Source organism: Psittacula echo, assembly GCF_963264785.1.
Source record: "Psittacula echo genome assembly, chromosome: 1".
NCBI classification, from domain to species: Eukaryota; Metazoa; Chordata; class Aves; order Psittaciformes; family Psittacidae; genus Psittacula; species Psittacula echo.
This window is the reverse complement of record NC_137735.1, coordinates 81,933,746-81,961,458: the sequence shown is the minus strand read 5'-3', so window position 1 is coordinate 81,961,458 and position 27,713 is coordinate 81,933,746. Positions and strand designations below refer to the sequence as shown.

The 27,713-nt window shown below is 39.8% G+C and overlaps 1 protein-coding gene and 1 long non-coding RNA gene across 4 annotated transcripts in view; one reads left to right on the top strand and one right to left on the bottom strand.

The window, feature by feature from the left end:
* Positions 1–15,036, bottom strand: part of HSPA4L (heat shock protein family A (Hsp70) member 4 like) — a 30,980-nt gene extending 15,944 nt beyond the window's left edge. For 2 of the 3 annotated variants that reach the window (XR_013957568.1, XM_080624963.1), the window contains exons 1-11: positions 14,775–15,036; positions 10,485–10,542; positions 8,920–9,060; positions 7,746–7,868; positions 6,188–6,287; positions 4,364–4,497; positions 3,197–3,441; positions 3,032–3,108; positions 1,663–1,814; positions 1,049–1,155; positions 443–576 (exon numbers count right to left, since the gene is read on the bottom strand). Coding sequence is in view for 2 of the 3 variants with exons in the window: in XM_080624963.1 (XP_080481089.1) it covers positions 443–576; positions 1,049–1,155; positions 1,663–1,814; positions 3,032–3,108; positions 3,197–3,441; positions 4,364–4,497; positions 6,188–6,287; positions 7,746–7,868; positions 8,920–9,060; positions 10,485–10,542; positions 14,775–14,881 (1,378 nt within the window). In the remaining variant the exon portion in view is untranslated. Of the gene's footprint in view, positions 1–442; positions 577–1,048; positions 1,156–1,662; positions 1,815–3,031; positions 3,109–3,196; positions 3,442–4,363; positions 4,498–6,187; positions 6,288–7,745; positions 7,970–8,919; positions 9,061–10,484; positions 10,543–14,774 lie in introns of those variants that run through there. The other variant, XM_080624964.1, reaches the window with a different exon arrangement.
* A 227-nt stretch (positions 15,037–15,263) lies between these two features.
* Positions 15,264–27,121, top strand: LOC308224778. The gene is made up of 3 exons (XR_013957569.1): positions 15,264–19,435; positions 21,640–21,785; positions 26,986–27,121. It is a non-coding gene; the product is annotated as an uncharacterized lncRNA (long non-coding RNA).
* Positions 27,122–27,713: the final 592 nt, after the last annotated feature.

The following is a 27,713-nucleotide window of genomic DNA, read 5'->3' as shown; positions in this document are numbered from 1 at the left end:
TCTATTCTCCTCTAATTTCTTCGAAAAATCCAGGCTGGAAGGCATACAGCCACCTTATCCATTTTACAGAAGTTGGGGAAAAAAAGAAACCCAGCAAAACAAAGGCACCCAAAAAGCAGGCAGTAGAGCACTACATTCTTCGTACCTACATTTTTGGAACTAGAGTAGTATCTCTAAGGTCCCTTCCAGCCCAAGCCATTCTATGGATTCCTAAAGCATTCAAACAATGACAGAATTATTTTTTTTAAGGAACTACCAAACAAAAATGTCAATACTGTTTGATCAATGCATCTAAACCAAAGCAGCAAAATTGAGCCTTTCTAAAGAACCTATGCTTTTCTATAACCTAGGAAATACAGAAGTAATAGATCTTAAACAGGAGAACCACTTTTGCTATTATCAACAGGAGCTCTGTATAAGGGTTTTATGCAGATGCCCTTACCTATTCTGGAATCAGGATAAGGCACTTCATGTGGATGGGTGTAGTAAGCTTCCAGGTCAAAAGGCTCTTTCTTGTGAAAAGTAATGACTTTTGAGAATGGAGCAGCATGGTTCTTACTGAAGACTTCACACTCCCTAAAGCATTAAAATATTAAGTAAGGTTAAACCACTGAGCATAAAGATGGTTAATCAAAATCAGGGGATGTTAACGATCAGCAGTCATGCTAACCAAGCAGCTACATAGTTTAAGTCAGTTTATGACAAGAGTAGCAGGCTGAAGGCCTGTAGTTCCCAAAGCTGGACTAAACATTGTGTCATACTTAAAGATTAAGCAACTCCACACCAATGTTTTTAATTAAATGTATAATATACACTGAATTAAATGTATTTCCAATTATTAAGCAGTTATTAATAATATGCAATTATTAAATATCTTTCCAATTATTAACTGAAATTCAAAAGTTGTAATGCAGGGGAAAAAAAAGAAGATAATGAAAACTGTTTGAGGGGACGACAGCTTCAAAGGTCAAAGCCTTGTCTTTTCCACAGCTCAACAGATTTCTTTCTATACACAAACATACTTTCTAGTAGGCACCATGTAACTTACCCTGTTCCTTCTTCATAAGATGATTTCCATCTCAACGTTACAGAATAAGGAACAACATCTGTGATGGAAAATTCACGCACTTTAAAAGCTGGGGAAAGAATTGCACACTAGAAAACAAAGACCAGAATTTTATTACATCCATGTAATCAAGTAAGTAGCAGGTACAATAACTAATACCGAAGTGCAAAAAGGTTACAATTAAAAGAGGTCACAAGGAGGTCCCGCTTATCACAATTTTTAATAGTAGTTTCTTATGCTTAGTAGAAAGCTAACTGAACTGATTGATATAACTAAAATAATAGTAATAGATGCTACTTCCCCAGTGTCTGTCAGTAAAGATACACAGCAATGGCTGCACAGAAGTGGAACAGGGCAGTTTGGGTCATCAAATTTAACAGGTCTCTAACAAGACCATCCTCCTAACACAACACAAATTATACACATATGATTTATGTTATTATTAGAACGTAACAACCATTTATGACATGGCCACTGTCACCAACTGCTGAAAGAACAAGCAAGACTCTACATCTTATTTCAGCTTCTGGTTAGTTGTATTCATTAGGTCATGATGTTAAAGAAGCAATACTCAAGTTGTATTGCAGTAACTATACCTGCAAGGCACAGCCTCTTGCAACAGCTTCATCAGCATTTAGCGTGGTGCTTATCTCTTTACAGAAAAAGCTAGAGATCTGCTCCTTCACTGCTGGAATCCTAGTAGCCCCACCTACTATTTCTATACTGTAGATATCTTCACGTTGAAGTTCTAGAAAACAAAGTGCATGGCCTTAAATTATCATCAAGACATCAAAAAGCTGTCTTTGGACAACCAAAAAAAGGTAAGAGTTCTCTTTATTATCTTGACCCTGTGACAAGTACTGAATATATTCAATGACCAACAAGGCATTTAAACCAGGTTTGTCATGATATGTCCTATTCAACCTTTTTGTTACTCCTGCAGACCACAAAGTTTTCTAGTTACATAAACCTGGATAATGCAGAAGCCAAGCATTAATGAGGACAGCTCTCCTTTAAAATGCATTGTCTTTAAAATGCAGCCTCTTCCTGGTGTGCATGCACTCAGGAGTGTGAAATTCAGTTTTCTTTAGCAGCCCTGCACTACTGGACAGTATCTCACCCCTCCCAAACATTAACAACAAAACTAAACCCAAGTATGCCTCATTTTATGTCTGGTTTTATTTTGGTTGTCAGTGAAGAAAAGCAAACCCCTTAACTAAAAGTACTTAATAAACATTAGACTGTGCTTGCAGGGTAACTTTTTAATTTCAAATTCAGGATATGCATATGAAATAATCACAAGCAACTGTCAGTCCTTGAACCAGCTCTGCTCAGGAGTTATTTAGGTTCTTTCTTCTCCTGTATTAACTATCTAGACAAGCAACAAAGACAAGCAGAATTCTTCCCTTCTAGTTGAAGATGCTGAAATCAGGTGTAAACCCTTCTCCTCCAGAAGTCTAACTCTCCTTTACACTATATTAGGCAAAAAAAAAATAAATTAAAAAATAAAATGTTATTTGCACATGCTTCAGATAATTTATTTCAAGAATATACTGCCAATTCTCAGGTCAGTGAGGACATGTATGGATCACATATGGAACAGGCTGGCCAGTGAGCCGCAGTAAAGAGTAATACTTTTTCCCATCATGATTTTGAACTGCTTGTTTTGCATTTTTAACTAAAACAACCTTTCAGAGCGCCAACCTTTTCCATTGCATAGGGTGAATGGGGGTCAATAAACCAAGGCTGCAGAGTGGTATGTGCACTAAATGAGGCAGGAATGGGCTCATGCACACATGACAAGCGTACAAATGGAACTTACATTCAACTTTTCAGTACTTAGCTTTGCAATTCTAATAAATACAAAAATATATTAAAAAGATAATCATTAAAGAGATCTAGGATAACTGGATTACTAGCTACGTTCTCAAACCAAAAGCAGTACCTAAACTAGCTCCTACTTACTAGCTTGCTCCATGGCTGCTCTTAGCGGAGGCTCCACTCTGGACAGAAGGGCAGCACACAACTGCTCAAACTGAGCTCTGCAGGAACAGGGAAAGTGCTCTGCATTACAAGACAGCTTAGAGGCCATGCTTCACTGCACACTTTAGTGAATGTAACACACAGTACCTGTTCATCTTACTGGAGACATCAAGGTCATTCATGAAGCATTCAATATTGAGTGGAAGGTCAGAAGCATTTGCACTCATAAGCTTCTTGAGTTTTTCACATTCCTGATACAACCGTAGCAGCGCTCGTGGATTCTCTTTTACATTCAGTTTGTATTTTGTCCTAAATTCCTCAGAGAAGTAGTCTACCAAAGCTTCATCAAAATTCCTACCACCTACAAATGGGTCAAAGGTAGTAGCCAAGACCTGCAGTGATGATAAAGAACATATATTAATTAGGCAATATTTGGTTAGAGATAGCTTTCATATAGACACTAATTTCAGAAGGTCACACCTTCAGAAACAGGTTTGATAGTGAAAAATTCTTTGTGGTTTTCTCATCATCTTCTATGCAGTTGCCAGGTAGAACAACTCCTCAATTATTGAATTTCTACACCACCCTACCCCACCCCACCCCCCCCCCCCGATAAAATACTGTAACATCTACCCTGTTATTTTCTACCACGCTGCAGCCCCCACCCAGTTTACTAGCTGACTACAGAAAGGTAAGCTACAATAGCTATTTTGTCACGGCATTACTAGTTCTGTCATTTACTCAAAGCAGAAAAACTTGCTATCATCTTCTACATGAGTTCAGATGGTATTTTGCTACCAAAGTTTACAAAAACATTCAGCTACCAGTAGCTCACAGACAAAAATCTCCAAACCAGGGAGTGAAGACGGTTCCATTTTACTTCACGTCCTACTGAATTAAGATTCGGAACTGTCACAGATGGCAGGAAAAAAAAATTATCACAGAACAATTCAGGGAGTTCAACAATTTCCTGTAAGTCAGTTGCACAACAATGCTCATGAGACTACCAGAATATGCAAATATTTCAGTGATACAACTTGGCACAACAACTGTGGATTATGCTTAACTGTCAAGTGCTTTTCAAAATACACCGCGGGATACTTCATTACTGCATTTTCTAAAAATGGGTTTGCTGAAATAGGTAAAAGATAACAAAAATTTTTTGTATTCAGCATTTGCTATATATTCAGTTAAAAAGCTGAACAAACAAAAAAACCCACAAACAAAACAACTTCCACGGAACAGTATTCTGAGTACTGTTCAATTAAATACTTCAGGAATATGGGATTTGACTGTACAACTTAAAAATATTACCTTCAGTTTTCCCTTGTTAAAAGCACAGATTGAAACCTGATATGCAGAGTGCCCCATATCTACAAAGACCACATTTCTTGGCTTCTCTTCCAAGGCTGGCAGATCCTGCTTGTATATTCCATATGCTAGTGCAACTGAAAAACACCAGGCCACAGAAGTTAGAGGACAGCTGTGCACATCTGTAAAGCATGCACTAAAAGCACTAAAGTAAGACAAACACTACTTACATTTACTCATTCTGCACACCTCCATTACTTCGCTCAAACACAACATAAGGATCAAAAGAGTCACAAGGTTTAGACCATTATGAATTGCTACCTTCTTAAATTTTTATTTCCGATTGATTTATAGCTTTACTTGTAAATTACCTCATCTTCATTCATTTAATTGACATTCAAGTATTTTGTATAATCTAACATCTTTCCAATAACAATCACATGCTGCACACTTTCAAAGCACTAACTTAAGCAGCGTATGTGCCATCATAAGCTTAAATTTCTAGATTAAGAAGTTAGATTTGTTACTTTTCCTTCTGCTTAAGAAAGATTGTTCACATATAAAGCAGCTCATGACAAAGCAAGTTAATATGTTAAAAACATTTTGCACTGACAAAGGGAGGAAACATGTCATGTGAAGGTTTAACACTGCTACAGCATCACCTGGCACTTTAGTTCGGTTTGTAGCCAAATTCACATTGTCATCTATGAAATCACAGGTTAGCCTCATGCCTACACCCTTCCTTTGAAACACCTTATTGTCAGTGCTTTTTAGCTCATATTTGAAAAATTCAAGCATGCTCAAAAGCATGCTCTCTTGGAAAGCTGGTTGACAATTCCTAAAAGCAAATATTTAAATCAGGTAAAAATAAGGTACAGTTTCAACAGCTCCAACTTTAGTTCCCATGAAGTATAACATATTTCTGTACTCTGCCCTGGAACTGACCAAACCCAGAGGAGGGCAGTAAACAAATTGCTTTATAGAAAAAATAGCTGTGCCAATGCTAGAGCTGAAAGGATTCCCACACATTTAAGCTGCCATTATCCTACAGACTTACACTTGACTTAATTTGGATATTTTGGAAAGCCTCACAGTTCAAGTAGTTTCCAAATATGATCAGCAAGTCTGCTTTCAGGAAAAAGCTCCATAAAAACAGAGTTTGTATAGAAGCAGCTTTTACAGCATACAGATTATGTAGTTCAAAATGAAAATTACACGTTTTCCAATCTCCCTTCAATGTATTTCACTTCAATATTAGCTTATGACATAAAAAAAAAATTCTCTAACAGGTCCATGATTTTTTTTTTTCCTCCAACACACCCATCTTTCAGTAAGCTCAAAAGAAAAATCTAAAAATCTTCCCCAAACCCCACGTTAAATATTTACTGTAATCTGTCAGATGCAGGTTACATCTGATAACATTGTCCTATACTACTATTCAACACAAGCAGTGAGAATTTAGGTCCGCTGCACACCACAGGTGGATCACAAAGAGATTCTGAAGTTAGCTCAGGCCTTCCCAATAGAGCTGCTGCAGCTCCAAGGTGCAGCAGAGGTAAGCACAGATACCAGCTCTATTTTCAGAAGCGGAGTAGCTATTTTCAAGTGGTACTGTATTCAAGTTAGCAAATTCAAACTCTGATTGTCTCTTAAGTGCTGAACACCACCCCATCAAAATAGCTGCTGAGTTTCCAGTTCCCAAGCTGGATCGGGCAGTACTAGCCTGGATAGCTTTTTCCCAGGCTCCAAATTGTGTAACAGGAATGACATCACTCTCACAGATTCAACAGCCTGAACGGGTTAAATAAAATAAATGCTGTCCTTTACCTGCAGTAGTTTCATTCATCAGCTTCAGACAATTTAATCCTGCAATCTGTGCTGCTGCCATTACAGACCTTCTCTCAGCATCAGTAAAGAAACTGGGTACCTATTTCCAAAAAATAATTACAGAGGATATTGTGAAATATGGACTTTCTAATTTAAAGAAGTCAGACTTACCCATTAAGCAACTCTATAAATTTCAATACCACAAGAAACTGTTATAAACTAACCTCAGATTAATAAGCAGTCTGAATGTAACAGCTAGGTAATTTATTTCAGTGCATATTTCAATTAAACACACAGTACAACCAAAATTAAATGAGGTGGTTTTTTTTGTTGGTTTTTTTTTTTTTTTCCTTAAACAAAGCAGATTTAAGCACTGAAAAAAAACCACGAAAATGTTTTCTCGGGTTCTTCTGATGAGTATTAGCTCTTAAAAATCATCACCAATTTCTGACTGTGTTGCACAAATGTTTTCAACACAATACATACTCAAACAGAGCCTAACAGTAAGTTGCTGCAGAAGTACTACAGTGGTGCTGGAACTAAACTTATTGCTGTTTCCAGTGGGATAATCTGTGTTTCAACTGAACCTGTATCCAGTTTTCAGTTATCATCTACCACAGTGCCAGCTTACAGTGTACTACATTTTTCAGTTCCACCAAAAATAGTCAAAGCACAATCAGAGCTCATTCAGAAACTGGCTGTGATCAGCTGGCATATCTTCAACTCCAGTTAAGCTTAAGACACAGAAGTACGTTCATAGTGTATTTTGTTAGCTGCCATTGTGGTTCATTACCAAGGATCATCCCCGTGTGGGGGAGGTATTCTCTGTGTGTTTATCTACCATAAGGCAGCAAGGAAAAAGATCAAGACAGATTTCTAACAGCTAAAGTACACAGCTTTCCAATTTCCAGGTCTGTCTGACAGAAGAAATAACCACAATATTTCATGCCCAGACTTCTCACCAGAGAAAGAATAGAAGTGAACAGTAAACAGACAATGTGAAAAGCAGGCATTTAGAATTTAGATCAGGAACAAAACCTCGTCTTCAATCTCCCCTTCCCTACTCCCCCACCATGGGTAAGGACAATACCTAAAGAAAACCAACACAAAAAAGCACCAAAATAGAAACCCCTTTTTAAACACACACAGGTACTCTGGGCTTTTCAGACTGCCAATATAACCCTCAGAACCAAAGAGTTCAGGCAACTCTCAAATACACTACACCTCAACAGTGTTCAACCACATAACAACAGAGATTTAACACAAATTTGGGAGGTTCTTTCAAACTGCGGAAGGTATGCTTACAGCTCCCAATTGTAACAGGATTGGGATTACTTTATATAGCACTTGGAGTTAGCCACTCTGGATCAGCTTAACAGATGCTCCATCTTCTCACGTGTGACTACAAAAGTATTCTCATTTAATAAAGTCCCATTTTCAGGGGGATGCAGTTTCTATCCACTACAGGTGTCCCTCACCAGCACACCATGGTGTAACTAATACTGGCTTACATGAAGGTCTCTATAAGAAGAATTGCAATATATATATTCCAACTTACTGAAATCACACAGTCTGCCACAGGTTTCTTCAAAGCACTTTCTGAAGTCTCTTTAAGTTTGGCCAGTAACATCCCTGTTATCTGTTCAATTGCAAACAGTCTCTCTTCATCTAGATATCTCACCTGAAACAGAATTGCAATTCTGTAATAACACATCTCAACTGAACAGGAACAACATCTCTTTTGCTGACAGGCCACCATCTTTCCAGCAATCCCAAGCACTCCTGTGAAGGGACACCCATAAAGATGAGCAGCAGCTATATTTACACTGGCAATTAGTACGATATGAGCAGAACAAAAACTCACTTTGTGTGGTGAATTGCTTTCTCCTAGGGCTTTGAAGTGCACTTAGTGAGAATGATTGGGAGATATGCTGCAGCAGTGCACTCCTGGTCCAAATTAAAATTGTAAAAGATAGACACATTCAGAAACTAAAGCCAGAAAGCCCAAACTTTGAGAAGACCAGTTTCCAGCTACTTAGTTTGGAAGAAAATGAAAAATAACTTATTCAGATTATATCCTGTTTTCCTGAAACTTGGTCTCTCCATGGCCCCAAGACCTAAACTCAGATGAGACTGAACCACACGCTGTGGACATATTTTACGGTCAATCTAGTTAAAAGTGAAAAGCTACCAATGTGACTGCAGAAAGCTAACAGAATTGATGAGAAACCTCAATGGCCATCTCTGAGAAAGTACAGTACTTGAGCACATGTTACTTCAGAGAATAAGATGCTCTTAATCTCTTAGTTAACAGCAGATTTATTACTTGGTCAATTTTACTGAAGATAACTGAAACAACCTTTTTTGGGGTGAGGGATATTAACATTTTATAGTATGCCCACATGAGAGAATGCAATACCTTTTTTACACTACTTCATTACTAGAAAACGTAAGTATGTAATACTGAACAAGTACTCTAGCTCTTCCTGAACATTTAAAGAAGTGAAGTAAGTTGCAAGAAGTGAGAAGCACAGCAAAACTCTGCTAAGGCAGGCTCTGTGGAAAATAAAAGGTGTTACTGTACTGGTTATCACCTGACATTTCTTTTCAAAATGAGTAAAAACATATTTAGAGTTTTCTTAAGGAAGTGTAAGTCAGTTCAAATAGGAAGTTAAGTGACAAAGGTCAAAAGTGCTCATCTCTACCACTGAAGATATTCTGCACAAACTCACCTTTACTCCTACAGAGCCATTTGGCATCTTCTGAAGCTCATAAGGAAGCCTAGCCCTTTCAGCTTGTATGTAACTATCTTCAAATGCTCTTCCATGCAGTTTTTTGAAGCCATGCAATGTGTTTTTTACATTTGTGACAATCTGTGGAAAAGATACTTTAATTACCCGTGACATAACCAGACATGTACAGAAGACCACCCAGAAAGGAACTCTTGTTACATTGGGCTTACTGCACCTACTGAAAACCCATGTCAAGCCCCACACATTTCCTGGAATAGAAAGAGTGGGGGGAGAAAAAGCAGCATCTTCTTTTAATTTACAGTCTCCATTTAAAAAAAAAGAAGAATAAAAATCAAATTTACTTCCCTCTTTAATATCCATTAGCTTGCTGCCATCAATCTTCCCTACTTTTTATTTTAGAAGAGCTGATAAAGTATGCAATATTTGAGCCCACATTACATACTGTTGCAGTGTCTGTTTGCAAGAACAAATGAAGCTATTACGTACATTAACCTTACACAAAGCTTCAACAAATTAAGGTATTTAACTTCCATTAAAGTTCTCATCTAATTCAGATCCCATCTGGACATAAAGCCTCCTCACACCTCAGTGTTTCAACCTCATTGCTTTAAGCACAGACTTTTAAGTAAAGAAAGGACCAGAAAAAACCCAATAAACACAGCATTTAAACACTCAGAGGAAATTACTTCAGAATAATCTTCTCCAAGATAACCTAGTTTACTAGTCTAAATAACAAACTGGGAAGAGTACTGACAGGACACCTTCCCACTACCAGAGTACAGGGCTTGAGCTCAGATAAAGAGTGTAAAGTTTCTCTGAATGAAAGTGATACATTCTCTGCATGTACTGACTGTTCACAATACCAACGGTAAGGTTCTATTACTTTGATATCCTCCAGGCAAATTTACAGTTACCTACATGCTACACTACGGGGAGGAAGTCCTCGGGGTGCAAACATGATGCACAGAAAGAGGGCAAGACCCAATCTATTTTTCAGTGTGTAGGTTTACACTGGCTATTATAATTTTCTTTACATATTTTACTTCCAGAGGAAGGTTTTCCAGGTTGCAAGTAAATTTACAGAAGATCAGAGAAATTTTAATTCTGTTCAAGGTCCCAAATTGAGACAGTAAGGTAGTATGATTCACCTCCTTCACATTAGTGCAGATACGGTTTTGCTGCTTAACTGCCATTTTCAACTTTTCTAAAACATAAGCATAAACTCCTCACGGCAGTAGGGAATTAATTATGAACTCTACTCTCACTGTCAAAAGTATGCAAGACAAAAAAAAAAAAAAAAAAAAAAAATCTTTTAACAGAGCTTTCTGTTTCTTCCCATTTTTTACTTGGACAAAACAATACAGAATACGATTTCAATTTTAATGCAAGGAACATACTGCTGAAGCAGTAACTATTACTGTAAAATGTACACTTATCATATACATTTACTTTCAATGAGAAAAACATCAAATTCATCCATTCTCTTCCCATGGTTCAACAGCAAACAAGTCTGTAAGTAACACAGGAGATTTTGATCCATTTACCTGGCTCTTTGCTGCATTTCCAATGGCCCGGGTCTTGGATCCTAAAGATATACATGCTCTAAGTAAAAAGAAGGAAAAGAAATTCAGCATTAAGAGAAAACATAATAAAATATTTCCATAGTAGTTTAAAACATTCACAAAAATTAAAGTAGCAGAAAATGAATGTGGTATTTAATAGTATTATTGCATGAAGCACCAGAACCTGCAGTCTAATTATTTTGTTCTTTGCAAATTACTTTAGAAACTGCGAGCAATCGCAATTGTTCACATTATAATTGCATTTAAGGAATTCTTTAAAAGCGTGTGTTCTACACACACACATCATAAATGTAAGTAATTTATAGTTACTTTTGGGTCGCAGCTTTTAACTACAGAAGCCTGTGACATTTCATTTAAAAACTGGAACTTCACCAGTTTTCTTGACTCAACAACCACATTCACACTGTAAGAGCCACTGGCAACAATAATCAGTGAAAACAAAAACAAAACAAAAAAGAAGATGTAAGCTCAGTTCTACAAACTGTTGAGTGCTTCCCATGGCTGAGGGCTACCAGGAACAAACTGCAAATAGGCAAAAGGGGCCATGTCTGGGAACAGCTCCCAGCAACAGGCTTGGGAAGCTGCATAGTACACAGCCCCTTGCAGCTTCACAGGTACTACTGAGCATCCCTCTCAGCCTTGCCTCTGGCTCTAGCAAAGGCTATCCCAGGTCCACACCTTCACTTCACAGGTTTGAAATACAACTCCTTCCCCAGAAGGGAACTGATCTGGCTAAAGCCATTCAGTAGTACGTGATACAACCCAGATTTAATGTGGTTCAAATTTAATTATTTAATGAATGCATAAAGGTCACTACGGTAGATTGCTTCCTGCCTCCCCTCCATCATCTCTACAATGAGGCACTGTATGTAATTTGAAAGTATTATCTAGCAACCTCTTCTGCTGTAACACCACACTGAACAGACAAAACCTTCTCCAGAGTGAACTGCTGCAAACATACAATGCACTGCCCTACATTTGCAAATACGTAGTTCAGCTTTCACGAACAGCTTTTACAATTTTTACTGTCACTTAACACTATAGTTATCAATTATGCTTCCTAATAAGAAAAGTCAGATAACAGAGGAATTTAAGAAAGGAGCAAATGGTTTACAAGTGATTTATTTTATGGATAATGTGCTAATACTATTCTATCACACCTCTTCAGTGTAGGAATTTGAATCTGTTGACAAACAGCATCACCTGCAAATACCCTTATGCAGAGGATGAGAATGAAGCACCAAGTCAGAAGCCCGCTGACATTCCTGCCATGGCTTACTTCAATCACTGAATTCCAGTGCAAGGGAATGGGTGGTTTCTTCCTCCCTTAGCTGGGAGGCAGAGATGTCAAAAAATAAAACATGCTCTCTTTGGCTCAGTTACATCCATGGCAGTCCTTTAGGGAGCAAATCCAGCAAAAGGATACACATGCCTCAACTGGCCTGTCTCCCCCACTACTACCCTCAGCCTGCTCTAAAGTGAGCTCTGGAACAGTACACAGACTTTTAGAAAAGTATCAGCTCTTCACCTAAAGGACATTTCAGTACTCTTCATGAATTGTTTTTCAGAAAGTGCTACCATGTCATTTTACTTAGTTTGTGATTACACTAATTACACACTACCTGAAAAAAGTTACTGAAGAATTATGAGCTATTCATGATCAACTGTTTCTCCACAAAACCATAGTGGTGAGGCACAGCACCTGAAAAGGGCCATTTGCCACTAGTTTAACAGACCAGGTGTCCTAGAAACACGTGAAACAGACTAGCTGGAGTTCCCAGTTCTGAAAAAGCCAAGTGTCAGTTACCATCCTAAGAGACACTATGGCCAAAACCCTCAAAAAGCACAAGGTCTACTGAAATGGAAGGCCTGACGGCAGAATCTTTTTCCTTTCTTTTTTAATTACCTGTGCTAAAACTTTAAAGATTATACATATTTTAGGGAATGCTAACTATCCCATACCTTAGATTACAGGATGTAGGTTTTAAGCAAGATGAACATCTTAACAACTGGTATGCTGGATTTATGACTTACAAGTGCTGTATTAAATTGTGAAAATATAAGTCTTCACTCCCAGGACAAGTCTGTAGCACCGAAGTGTGCCTATGCTAATGCTGTACTGTTGACAGGTACCTGAACCAGCTCAGAAACTGGAAGCCAGCTGCACTAATTAGTTCTGCCGAGAAAGGGCAATCAGCCTGACACAGCACAGCCAGGACTGCCCTATCTTTAGGGCCTAACTCAGTATCTTTACCCAGCTTAATAACAACACACTGCACATGAAAATGTACTCACTTGTCAGGGGCTAGTTCAGGTATTTTTATGCCATGCTACACAGTCACAACAAATATTAATGCTTTGTATTTCTGGGAGTAAGTCCCAAATGTCTGGGACATATCTAATCAATGCTAACTATCTGCTAACATTAAGTATCTAAATGACATAAGTGCCTCTATAGGAACACACAAAGAGTTCATTTACTGTGTCACTCCGTGTAGTAAGCATAAAAGTTACATCTGCCTACAATCATTCAACTCCTGTCTGAAGTAAGGGTTTAGTTACTATGATAAACTTTCATAGCAGTAATAAACCTGTTATATTTCCATTAACTTTTTTAGTTTGCCTCAAGACAACAGCATTAAAAAGGAAGCTCCTCATTCCCCTATACTGCATTTTGGAGAAAGAGAAGAAAAAAAGTCAGGAAAAAAGTCACTTTAAGGGAGGCAACTACTGCCTGTAAGTATCTGTGCATCCCTGATGCTATCTTGCTAACTGTGCCTTTAAACCCATTTCATAACCACTGCAAATATTTTGAAAGTATAATTGCTCCCAGCATTACTGTGAGAAATACTAAATGCAGAGAAACCTGCGTGGAGCCTACCTGCAAAGAATGCATTCTGAAAGTACCTAAGAATTGGAAGCCTTCATCATACAGGGACAGAAAACTGCAGCTGCCTGAGGATTCTTGAAGCAACAATTTCAGGGGGTTCCTTGCACAGAAATTTGGAAGGTCCCAGAACTTTGGTTCTTAAAGGGTACACGAAGATAATGCCTTCTTATGAATTAAGGTGATGGCATATATATTTTTAAGTAGTAATTAAAGAATATTCCTAATACAGAAAATATGCATTTTAGCATTCGACTTTGTTTTTTTAAAAAGGAACTTTTCAGAAAGCAAATCAAGCCCTACATTTCTCCAAGATCAAAGAGACAGCAATGCTAAAGTTAGTATAGCCTCATATAGCAGAAACAGCTTTCTACTGTTGTCTAGAAATTCTTTTTAGAAAAGCACCAAACTCCCATTTTTACGAGCGTTATACGAATTCCTGACTTCTCCTCGAAAATTATGCACAGATGAAGCTCTAAACCCCCTACATGTATCCCACAGAAACAGATAAAAAGAATCTCCACCTACTCCTGCGTATCCCATCATCACGGCCGCTGCCCCCCCTTCCTTGCAAGACCTCGGTATTCCACGGCCAACAAATGCAGCGCGGTGCAAGTAAGAACAGGTTTACGGAGAATCATCGCGCCACTTCCCCGTTTCCCCACTGAATCAACGTCTGCCTCCTCCTCCCCTGTCTCACCATCACTCCATCATAAAATTGTTAATGAAAACGCTCCAAGCCCTGACAACAGCTCTAGAGTTGGGGAAACACACGCTCTTATCCACATCTACAATAAACGAAAAGTATTACAAGGGTAGAAAAAACTCCCCATAAATCCACTGTGCCGCAAGAACCGTGTGGCACATCCAGCACAGCGCGGTCCTTCAAGGACACAGAGGAAGTCACAAGCTGGAGACGGGGGGGGGGGGGGGGGGGGCGGAATTGCTCTTCGGGTAGTCGCCTGCCCCGGCACACGCTTTTCTGCGACTACTGAGCACACCGCCCGCGTTACTGGGAGAGGGGCGGCGAAAAGCTAAAGGGGCCACACACAGCTGCCGACCGAACGCCAGGCCTCAGCCACTGACAGGTCCGGGCGCCGGCCGGCAAAACCCCTTCTCCTCGCCCGCCGAGGAAGCTGGAGCGGCTGCCGGCTCAGCGCCGTCAGGGCCAAGCGAGGAGCGCCCACGAGCCGCAGAGGGGACAAGGCCCTACGGGGATACACACGGCTCCGCCCGGCCGCTCCAGGAACCCAGGACGCCAGGGAAAGGGTTGGGGGAGGCGGGAAGAAAGGGCGGCTGAGCTCGCCGCTGAGGCAACGAAGGCGAAAAGTGTCCGGAGGCGGCCCAGGAGCGCCCATACTCACGGGGTGCAGCGGTCGCTGTACTCATTGGCGATAGTCTCGATACCGCCGCTGCGAGCGACGCCGATGTAGCAGTTAAGGAAGCCGAGATCAAAGCCGACCACGGACATGGCTGCACCTGGTGCTCCCCGTCGGCCTGCGACTATAGCGGTAGCGACTCCCGTCTACGGTGCTGGGACACGACTCCTCACCCACCTCTCTCCCTACTGCGGAGCACCGGCCACCAACCGGCAGTTACCGTCCTATGCGCAGGCGCGCTAAGCCGGCTGACGGTGAACCTGCCAGGCGCCGGTCGCGACTTCGGCACTTTCCGGAAGCGCTCGGGTTGCGGCCACTGCGGGCGAAGCGCATTCGAGAAAGATCTGGAAAGGGAGGGACTAAGGCGTTATCTAGAGCGACACCCCGTGCACATACGTCACCGTTGCGGTGGGCCACGCCCCAGCCCCCCCTTAAAGGGGCCGGCGGGCGCGGGGAGCACCTGAGGAGAAGGCGGTCTGGGAGGCTGTGCTGGTCAGTGGGTGCCGCTGCCCGCCTTGGCCAGCGTCATGTGAGAGCTGGTTGCAGCACAGTGTAATTTAAGGTGATTATAGTAATTCAGCGCAGTTAGTGCTGGCCGATTAATAACAACCGTTCTCGGCAGCTGGAGTTGCCCGTAGGAGTGGGGCTGGCTGTCCATCTCTTACCTGGTGGTCCCAGGCCAAGGGTTTGCTGCTAGCCCTGAGGTGAGGAGTGGTGCAGACCCCGCGGCCTGGAGGAAGTGGTTGGAAAATCCCCAGAGCCCCAAGGTATGGGCTTAGCCCCACATTGGAAAGCCAAGGGGGCATTTAATACAAGCACCATGTCCAAAACAGAGGTGGGGACTGCTGCAGGTGCCAGGGAGAGGCAGAGGCTTCCTTCTGACCTTCAAGTCATGTCTTTCTCCCATAGAAGAGCTGTCCCATATTTGTGCCTGTGTATCCCAGAAGCACACTTGTCTTTGTCATTTTTCTTTCCTAGGAAAAAAAGATGTCATTAAACTTGAGTATCTCTACTGCAGCTGCCCTATTTTTTATAGGTATCATTTTTACAGCAGGCTGAATCTCTACAAGGCACATGCTGGTAAAGCTCTGTAAGTATGTATTTGCTTCTAAAAATGCCATTCTGAATTTCACACAGCAATATGACATCTTTCTGACACAGCATGTGACACTGCTGTGCAATTTGGTTCTTCTGGAGAGGCTAAAAATAAGCATTCAACCGCTAAACTGGATTCATATTTCGGTCTAGAGTTTTAGTTATCTCTCCATTTGCAACCATTTCAATGGTCTAGTGCATGACTGGAATTTTCCTAGTGAGGATGACAGATGCTGTTTCCCTCTCAAACCTACAGGAGCAAGACAAGCCGCTGCTAGAGAGTTATTTGTAGCAGGACTACTGTTTATCAGTACAAGCAATGAACCACCTCATTTTCCTCACTAGTATTAGGATAAGAAAGGCAAACCAGGTTCAGTCCCATCTGCAGGAGCTAAGGAGACAAATCCAAACTCAGGGTTCTGCTCTGCTGCTTCAGTCCCTGTTACAAAACCAGTTCTCAGTGATTCAAGGTATTGCAGCATCCCACTTTTGTGGCACCACCAAAAGCTAACTCCTGACAGAAAAGAAACTTTGGGCCAAGAGATCATATGCAAATGCTCTTGTGTAGCTATTCAATATTACTAAGCCAGACCCAGCAGAAATTGTGCAACCTTGCAGCAGGGGGAGAAGCCATCGCTGCAGAAGCATTGGTGTGTCTCCCATCTCAGCAGGATAAATCAGCCTGCATGCAGCTTCCTGCTGCCGCTGCAGCATTGTTTCTGGCAGCCAAGCCAGCTGGTTTCAAGCAGCAGACAGGAGTGCAGATGTGTGTAGACTTTCATGATAGCAACAAGAAAGTGCCAACAGACTTTTCATTTGCTTTGTCAACAGACTGAGATGAATTGGAGATGAGATTGTAAGCAGGATAAGTCAGATTCTTAAAGTCTTTCGTGAAAGTCTTGCTTGTGTGCTTCAGTGTCATACTGATTGCCCAGCCTGTGAGTATGAGCAAAACAGGGTCAAGCCAGATTAGCCACAGACTTTCCTGAGCGTATCCCCCCAGTCGTCTACTGTCGCTGTAGCAATCTCAGAATTGGGGTTTTCTGAGTCTTTCCAGTTCTTGGCATGTTGGTCACATCTGGGGTTTTAGCAGCTAAAAAACATTTGTACTAACTCGAGCTAAGGGTTTTTGGTGAAACTTCATTGGTGGTGGAGAAATGTTAGGAATGCTGCTAGCCTCAATTTCTTTGAACCTAAGCATTTTAATAAAGGCCGTCTAAATGCTCTACTTGGTCCCCAAGCTACCAATATTCCGCAAGGTTTGGTTTCTGTTTCTTTTCCCCATTGAAAACTATTAGGTAAGAAATAAAAATAAGAGTCTCCTCGTTTATGTACAGTGCAATATTGAGAAGAATCCTCAGCCATTTTAAACTTTCTCAAGAAATAATGTATTGAGTGTTCTGTGTCTGTAGGTGTCTGGATCTCTCTCTACATTTCTGGGGCTGTTTTGGCTTAAAATGCTGCCAGCCAGGCTAGTGTTCTCAGTGGTATTTGAGTGATGGAACAGGGGGAAAAGTGAGTTGCTCTATTTCCTAATGCAAACTTCAAACCAAACAAACAAATTTAAACTCCTTTGCTGTCTTGACTTGTGCTTTGGAATACCATGAAAACACAAGCTAGAAACAGGTTTTTTTTTTAGTGGTGTTCAAATAGAAGCAGTAGCAGGTTGATGCTTATGCATACTTAAAAGTGGGCTCTGCTGACAGGCTAGGGATACTACTGTTTACAAAGTATACTCAGGTACATGCCATGATTTAAAAGTCAAGATGTGTAACGTTTAGTATGAATAAAGCCAGAACACAGAGAATTTTAAACAAGAAGCAAGTATTTTCTTGGCTGCATTTCTTTAATGAAGTGAAAACAGTGGTCTTTAGTTCCCTGAAAGCAAATTACTTAGTTTAGTACATGCTTAGTAACAAAAACACCCAAATGATTTCTTAAAAGTATTGTTTGCATAACATTTAAACTAAAAATACGCTATGCAAACAGTGAGGATTCTAAAATGGACACTTAACAAACAAATGTTCACTCACTGTTTTAATCAGATCCTGGACTCTTTGAAACATCATGGTTAAAAACATCCCTAATTTTGTCATAAAGGACTAGTAAAGGACATTGGAGGGTTCTCCACATAAGAAAGCATTAAGCCCCTCTCATGTGCATATATTCATAAAGCAGTCACTGATTCCTTTATATTGACATTCAGTCCACCCTCTCTGCACACAAATAACAAGGACAAATCATCACTGAGAAGGAAACTCGGGTGCCTAGCAAAATTTGTCTTTCTTTAGTAAAGAGCACTAGGGAACTTTTTCCTAATGTTTCTCATACTGCAAAGGCGTGATCTTTTACCTAATAAATACTCATCTGATGTAGTGCTCTGTTAGCTGGTTCCAATAGCTAAATTTAGAAGGATCCTTCTTCCAGTGCTTCTTTTAAGCTTTACTGGGCCAGTAGAAGGCTTAGGAATTAAATGAGGTCACCCCAGCCAGTCCTAAGGGTGCTCTAAATTGTTTCAATGCTGTTAAAATTTCCACAGCTCATTTTTTTCCTTCTTTAGTACCACCGAAATATTTTTACACCATGTGGAGTTCAGTTCATTAGTAATCAATAGAGTCCTCTAAAAAATTGTTAAGGTCTTGACTAGCACAATAACGTAAAAACATTGGAAGGTTAAGAAGAAGCGCAGTTCAGTTTTCATCTAGCCCACCTTGTTTCTGAGCATTAATTTGCCTGACAAATGAAAACAAAGCAGAAGGAAGGGTTTGTTGGGTAGAGATCTCAGCACCATCTTCACTAAAACTTGCTTCAGGTGCTTACAGGTGAAGGAACTAATGGATGACAAGCAGTGAATGCTCACATGCACGCAACATGACCATTTCTATACAAGTCAGAGCTAAGGAACTGAACCCTCCCTTCAGCTTTTCCCAAGCACAGTGGGAGTGACAGTCAGGCCAGCTGCTTTAAGTCTTGAAAATCTCAGCAGTGGGTCAGAGACAGCCCAGAGGAACCATGTGTGGCCATGCTCCACACAGCAAAGCACCTGAAATGGATTGCCCAGAGAAGCTGTGGCTAACCCATCCCTAGCAGTGTTCAAGGCCATGTTGGATGGGGCTTGGAGCAAACTGCTCTAGTGGAAGGTGTCCCTGCCCATGGTAGGGGGTTGGAACTGGATGAGCTTTAAGGTCCCTTCAAACCCAAACCAGTCTGGGATTCTATGAAATATGCCCACTCTGGAAGTTGGCATAGTGAAAACAGCAAATCTCTCAGGTACTCTGAGTAACCCCATAGCTCTGACGAAGCGTTTTTTTGTAGCTGTGCTTGGTAAGCTGTCAATTCCTGTTTTGGAACTGCACTCTCTTCAGGATCCGACACCTATGTTAGGAACTGGCACTGTTTCTTGTCTTTGCTAGTCAAAAACACGTACACTTTTTTTTTTTTTTTTTTTTTTTTAGGTATTAACTGAAATCCTTCTCTTCATGTGAAATTCAGCTGGAAAGAAGATGCTAGATTTTACTTTTTTTTTTTTTTTAACTTAAATCAGCTACACTGTAAGTTGAATCCACCTGTAATGTGAAAGTAAGGTTTTAGACTGTCTATAATGTCAGAAAGATAATCTTGCCTACTTTAGGCTTTTGTGATGTGCTCTACAGCTAATAAAGTGATGTTTGAAATTTCTGATGAAGAAAGTCTTATGTTTTGTAATGTCCTCTGTTAGGAATTAAGGTATGAGATCACTACAGATTTCCTGAATTTAATGTATACAGGAAATAAATCTGTGGTAAATATTTACATAAATCAATATAAATAAGCATAGTAACATAGCTGAAAACCATTTTAAATATGTTGGTTTGAATTGACATTATATATGCAAATTGAAAGATATTTGGTAATGGTTGTTACTGCTTAGTTGAGAAGTCAATTTTGCTGAAAGCAGTAACTGTGCTCATTATTTCAGGAAGTTATTCCATCTGGCAAATACACTTTTAAGAAATAAAAGGTGCTATATTTATTTCAGGGCTTGCTCTTGAATCAGAAGCATCATATTATAAGAAATTGATAAAAATCGTACTAATCAGCTTTATTTGTCCCTGAAACTTCAGAACAACATGAGACACCACATGAAATATATTTATACAACATATATATGTCCTCTCATTCTCACCTTTTGCACTAGTAAACCCATTATCTTATTTCAGATGATTAGAATTTTTTTTTTTAATAATCTTGATACTATCCACTATCCTAATGGTAAGTTAATTACCAGAAATGCAGACAATTCTTTGTGAAGGTCTCAAGAGGAACAGCACTTGGGAGTAAAGACGGCATTAACTGTGGGCCTGCTGCTGATTAAGCAGATAAAGCAGAATCTGAAGACAGTGAAATCATATTTAGTCTGAAAAAAAGAAGTCTAATGGTGCTAATGGTCTTTTCTCACTGTGAGCTTCAAGGTTCCTGTTCCTTAGGACAGATTACCAGTGGTATGCAGGCATTATGCAATAATCCAGATATCCCCTGGGATATTTTTGAAAGCACCTAAACAAGTTCTATGCCAGCATATATTATGCTTTTCTTCTGAGTTTCTGGAATATCAACAGAAAAGATACTCTTGAAACAAAATGTAGAGACACTTCTTTGGAACTCAGAAGTCCTTTCTAGTACCAGATGGCACAACATCCTTAGGGATGCAGGGGACAAGGTCCTGATTTTTCAATAGTATATTTGCAGGGTTTTGATTTTGTGTTTGAGGATGATCTTCATAGCAAGAATTTGTATTCTGAGGTGTACTTCTGAACTATCTAGTAAGATCACCTGCTGCAACAAGATCCAACATTAATTGCTAATAACACACTGTAATAGCAATCACATGCTCAGAAGTAATTCTCAGCTTGTACTGAGCTTTGAAGATCACTGATCCTACCTCACACCTGGGGAGCAGCTGTATGCCACAAAGGCTGTTTTTATGACCCCATTAGCTGAGATAATAAAGGATATTATTCTACCCACAAACTTGTCTTACTCCAGATATCTGGCTTCTGAGTAGGAAAAAGAAAACAGATCCTGTTTTTCTACTAAAAGCTCTCACCAAGCTGTGAACATACTTTTACCAGGCTCCCACAATACTATTACTTCGTTGTATTTCTTGTCTTTCTGGAGATATTTCCCCTTTTCTAAGTAGAGTCTCATCTGCTGTAAGGCTAGGCAGGGCTTCAGTTACCACAACCAACTTCTAAAATCTCAGAAGTAATTTTCAGAAAAAGGTTGCAAGCTAGACCGTATGTGCATCATTATGTGTCTCCTGACAAAGGAGAAGACAGCATTCTGGAGGATGTAGTCACAACTTGAGCAATGAAAAAGGAAAGAATCAATGGAGTTTCTTTTGGATTTGGCAATAATCCATCCAAAATAAACTGAAAATGAACACCTGTACAAATTCTATAAAATGTTTGCCAAATCCAGGGCATCTTTAGTATAATTCTGACAATTTTTCTCAGTCTTACTGTAAAATGATTTGGCTCTTCAGCCATATATTCTGTTGAGCACAAGTAACCGTCAAGACAAAAGCTGTAACTAACATTCTCATTAGTTCCTAATTGTCCTGGTTTCAGCTGCACCAGTTGTTTTTCTTCTAGTAGCTGCTGCAGTGCTGTGTTTTGGCTTCAGTCTGAGAACAATGCTGATAAACCAATGTTTCTGGTTGATGCTAAGTAATGCTTACTCTGATCAAGGACTTTTCACTCTCATGCTCTGCCAGTGAAAAGGGGCACAAGAAGCCAGGAGGGAGCAGAGACAGGACACCTGACCCAAACTAGCCAAAGGGGTATTCCATACCACAGCACCTCATGCCCAGTATATAAACTGGGGGGGTTACCTGGAAGGGAAATTGCTGCTTGGTTTGGGGTGAGTATTGGTTTGTGGGTGGTGAGCAGTTGTATTATGCATCACTTGCGTTTTCTGAACTTACCCGTCTTCTTTTGTTGTTTCCTATTATTATTGGTATTCTATTATCACTTTATTTTACCTTATTTTAGTTATTAAATTGTCCTTATCTCAATCCATGGGGTTTATATTCTTTCAGTTCTTCTCCCCATCCCAGCTAATGGAGGAGGGGAAGGGGAGGGGTGAGCAAGTGGCTGCATGGTGCTGAGTTACTGGCTAGGCTTAAACCATGACACTAATAAATATTTCAAATACCATGACAAAGATTTTAGATGTGTGCATTTTCGCTTGTAAAAGTAACTTTAATGGTGGCAAAACATTCAAAATAGGAGGCTCAGAATACAATGATTCTTTGCACTGAAACACCAATACCCTGATGCAGGCCAGGAAAGTCCATCTGTGTTTCCAGTTTTAACAATACAGTCACCAAGTCCCTGAACTGTTGCTCACCAACACCTAATGTGAAAGAAATTTATGCACACTGTCAGACATTACAGCAGATCTTTTAGTACAAACTACTTCACGTGACTAAAACATGCAAACAGCATAGATCATTGTTTCGGCCACTAATGAAGAAAGCATAAAGAAGAAATACAGACACATGGATGGATGAAGACAGTTTATTCAAACAGATAGTGGTATCCAGTTTCTGAAGCACTTCCAGGTCGAGTAACTGCTATTCCAGTTTTGTCCTCATTCAGCAGAATGATTATCTCTGAATTCTCCTACCCTTTCTCTGGAAAGATTTTTTTTTTCCCTGCGGAATACCATGCTTTCACTTCCTCCACACACATTCTTATTTATTAGAAGAATTTCTCATTTCAGCACTTCCCTGTAGTGGATCACAAGCCCTAAGCTGTGACGAACTTAAAAAAATCCACTTATATCCATAGATTTTTCATATGTTTCTCCATACCATGGGTAACTTCACCCAAGCTCTTAGCATTCTTTCTCTACAGCTGAAAACACAGCAAGCAATAAGCCAATCTTTGAAGGAAGAACTACAAACTGTACACCTTCTTGTACTGAAGGTAAAATGAAAATATTAATTCAGCACAAGTACATGGCACAAAAAGCGATGGGTAAAGTCAAGCTGCCAATTCCTAGGACAACCTTGCACAGCACAGACAGTAACTAAAGTCACCTGGTCCCATTGCAGGTGCACTAGGAAAACCAACAACAATACAGAGATTTTTCTCTCTGCTGTAGGGCCTTCCAGGCACTGTTTTAGGGACATTAGTTTTATCTTTGGATGAGTGAAACATATATCCAAAGACATATGCTTACCAAAAATTTTTGTTGAAAATCTTCACTTGATAATACAGAGTGGTCATCAGCTGTTTAAATGATACCCCATAAAACCGTAAGTTAGCAAAAAATAAACTCCTCTAGTTTTTGGCATCCACAATTGGCAAAATTCAGGTAAATTTTTCTATATAGAATCTAAAAATAACAGTCTTAAAGTAATACCTATACTGGAGTATTTCAAAATTTCCACTTCTAAAGATTCTCTGGCTATTCTTATATTTATTAAAAATATATTTGTAAGCCATTTTGTTTTTCAACTTTGGGATTAGGTGGTGCTCTTCTGACCCAGATAGCTGATAACATCTTTTGCATCTGTAATCATCCAATCCTTCACATGGATCTCCCTGATAGAATTGTGCATCAATTATCCATGATGAGGGAACGAGAAAACATAAAAATCAATATACTTACTTTCACTGTGGCCCATACTGTTTATCAAATAAGAAAAAAAAGCCTACCACAGCAGAAGAAACATTTTGCATCACATTTGTAAGTGGTGATCACAGCTATGATGCTTAAATGCTGTGATGATTAAACAGCATTTCAGGTACACAGTGTATAGTAAATGCAGACTGTGTAGATGTACCTCAAATCGCTTTTTATTTGCTGGTTCAGTAACAGCAGTGATGTAGCTGTAGTAGCGTGGAGTCCAGCATAGCTTAACTGCACTAATATTTATCAGCTGTACAGAAGGCTTTGCAACCTGCCTTAGCTCATGTTGCTGTATGAACAGTTGTTAGTTGTAGAAGCAGCAGAGGGAGCAGCTGCGACCTCAAGATGCTTGGCTGTGCCCGTACTACCTTCAATACAGTGTCTGGCACGTAGATGCAAAGTGTCTTCTTTAACAGAAGGTCCCATATACTTTACAGTCTAAAGGTTTTAGTAATTATTATTTGTTTTGAAGATAATCCAGCTAAGCAAAATCTAACACAAATACCCATAATGTCTTCCCATGTCCCACCCTGCACAAAACATGTAAGAAAGCATTCACAGACTCTGAGCTTTAGCAGTGGAATTGCTACATTGCTAAATGCTATACTTCTAAAGAAATTAATCTTGAGTGCTGTTCATGGAAGGTTTCTACAATTTGAGTCACAAGCTCATACACATGTAAACCATCTGGTAACACTTCTAGGAGATGGCAAGGAGATTCGAAGAACTGTAAACACTGTGTTATTTACATCATGCATGTTTTACTTTTTCCACTGGAAGAAAGAAAACAGCAACCTTAAACTCTTTACATACAAAATGACTGTAATGGAAAATGGACCACTTAAGAATTTGCATGCAGCACAAGGAGATTAATCAAACTTTAATGACTGTCAGCATTTCTTGTGGTCAGCACCACTCAAAAAGCCTGTGGCAAAAAGTTTCTGGCATTGCAGGAAAAAACTGCCAACAAGCGAAAGCACAGAACATTGGACTTTTGTTTAAATTATCAAAACCTAACCAAAGAAATCCTGAACCAGATAACCTAAGAAAGACAACAAATAAAGCAGATTTTCAGATAATTTCACATCACAACATATTAAATACGAAGCACTTATTTTCCATTCTGCTGACATGAATTAATTTTATATAATTTGTCAAATGCCAATATCAACATTTCACATTCCAAGACCAAGATTTCTTGTAATTAATTCCATGGGTATATTCCTCTGTATCTCCTAAGAATCCATCCAAATTAGGGAACTTGTCCTAAGTACACAAAATTGCAAGGTAAAGCAGCATAGCCCAAAACCTTAACTGCCTTTTGAACTATAGCCTAATCCTCCTCCCTTTCTGGTGCACTGTACTAAACTTAAATGTTCTTAAAATGCTTTAATCATTGGTAAACACATTTCTAGCTTTACATGTAGCAAGAAATCAGATTTCAGTTTGAAGCATCACTCATCTACAGCAGTAATATGCACTTTATTATCTGTAAGGTTTTTGGAACACTTGCAAAAATACTGTGAAAAACATTACAGTGAGAGACTCCTGGTTGAGGCACACAACCCAAGAACTTCACCCATTAGAATAAAAGCAGCTGTAATTTCATGTGAGTGAAATTACAAACATAGAATCATAGAATCACAAAATGGTTTGGGTTGGAGAGGACCTTAAGATCATCTAGTTCCAATCCCCTGCTATGGGTAGGGACACCTCACACTAGACCATGTCACCCAAGGCTCTTTCCAACCTGGCCTTGAACACTGCCAGGGATGAAGCATTTACCAGTTCTTTGGGTAACCTGTTCTGGTGCCTCACCACCCTCACAATAAAGAACTTCTTTAATCTAAACTTCTCCTGTTTAAGTTTGGAGACTAGAGTACCAGTTAATGCAATATACGAAAAGGCAGTCAGGCTTTTTGACAAAGCCCAGTGTCTGAATCCAGGATTTTTAATATCCATCTTAATACTTGTTCCAATTAACTCCAAAATAATTATACATCCTGAACACAACTTTTAAAATTCTGACTGCAGTTAGGTACACACATCTCACAAAACCATTGAAGATCAAAGCCTAGATTTCATTACCTTAAATAGCAAGCTTCACAGTAAGCCATGGTTGTGCTTTCTCTTGTTATAAAATAAGCCATTACAAAATCTCATCTGTACTATCACCAATTACCAATCATGCTGACAGAATTGCACAGCTCCTGACCACATTTAGTTTGTTTACTAAACAGAACTAATATGCAAGATATTATTTACCTGTTTTTCTTTATCCACTTCGGATGCAAAAATCTGTTTGCATTTGTCCTTAAAAGCAAAGTTTAGAGCCTGTGTTGGGAAATTCGGTGTAACATTTGGCAAATTGCCATGCCAAACACAGAAAAATCCTACAGAAAAAGCAGCAGATCTTTAACATTTCCAAAATTTCCATTATTACACCAAGTATATTACACAATATTCCTTCTATTGTTTCTACTTCAGTATGAGCTGTAGCAAAGGTCAAAAGTATTCCTTTTCAGGTCCTTTATTTTTCAGGCATTTGGTACTTGAAATCTGTATGTATTCTGACACTTACCAAAAGGTATGCGCATTGTGTGCTAGCATGACAAAATCTAAAACTGCAAGTGAAATATCAATAATGCTGAGAAATATGTAAGATTTTCAACTTCCTGACTTCATACACTTTTAAGACTAGGGATACCTATGGCAAGCGCAGAACAGAAGAATATTTCAGAGAACTGTGTAGTTGTTTTCCTGCAGTAGCCTCCTATTTCTTTATTGCTTCCATAGGGGGTGCTCACACTCCATAGTAAAAAAACCCCCAATGAATGGTTTATATGGGTATTAAACTAGGTAGTGCTTCTGTAATGATAGTCTTCTTATAAATTAAAGAAAGGATCCCTTTGGACTCAAGGATAAGAAGCTAAATGGAGCTGAGGAGGTAGTGCAGGAGCAAATCTGATGTGGATTATGAGAAAATATGGCAATATTGGTTAGACTTTGCTAAGCAGTGAGTCTTAATGCTACCATTTTAACTCATTTAGTAGCTTCTGTATATCTATTCCTTTTAACATTAATTCTAGAAACTGATTCACAGTGTCTATAATCTTGCTGAAAATTACAAAGCTACAAGATTTGTATCCAAGATACCTGATAAAAGTGTGTGTTCCGTGGGAAATGAAATCCTGTCATCCTTTGGAGCTTTTTTTAAACATACTCTTGAAAAAATCTGCAAAATAGAGTCTCTGCTCAGTTGACTAACAAAGTAACCACTAAAAATGTCCTTCAGTGTAGTATCAACATGATTAATGCAAATTTTGCAATGTTTTGTTTCTGAACTCCATTGCTTTGAGTATAAAAGTTTTACCCTACTGTCCTGGTTTAGCAGTAGCAGTCATTTTTTCTACTGTTGCAGCGCTGTGTTTTGACTTTCCGCCTGGGAACAGAGCTGATAACACCGATGTTTAGACTGACCAAGGACTTTGAGAGTCTCATGCTCTGCCAGGGAGGAGGAGAAGCCGGGATGAAGCAGGGACAGGACACCTGACCCAAACTAGCCGAAGAGGTATTCCATACCACAGCACGTCATGCCCAGGATGTAGAACTGAGAGTTCCCGGAAGGGCTGGATCATGGCAGGGTGGGGGTGAGGTACCGGTTGGTGAGCGGTTGTATTCTCTTCCTTGTTATTTCCTTTATCATTATTACTATTAGTGGTAGCAGTAGTGATTTGTGTTATACCTTAGTTATTAAACTGTTCTTATCTCAACCCGTGGGAGCTGCATTCTTTTGATTCTCCTCCCCGTCCCTCCAGGAGCGGAGGGAAGAAAGGTGGGGGGGAAGTGGACTTCGTGGTTCTGATTTACGGCCTGGGCTTAAACCACGACATTTCTTTTTGGCGCCCAACGTGGGGCTCGAAGGGTTGAGATAACAACAGATCTGACTGAGGCACAATGCTGATTTATGGGCTCTCAAAGTTGTTCTTTTTGATACCACAGTTTCTGTATGTCGTAGCTTGCTTGGAGCCGGTATTTGCTGTGTTAGTGTTTATCAAGTGTGGGCCTTGGGCTAAGGTTCTTGTTTCACTGTACTTTACGGTAATGGCTTGCGATAGGGGGGGGCTCCGGCAGCAGGGCGGAATGGAC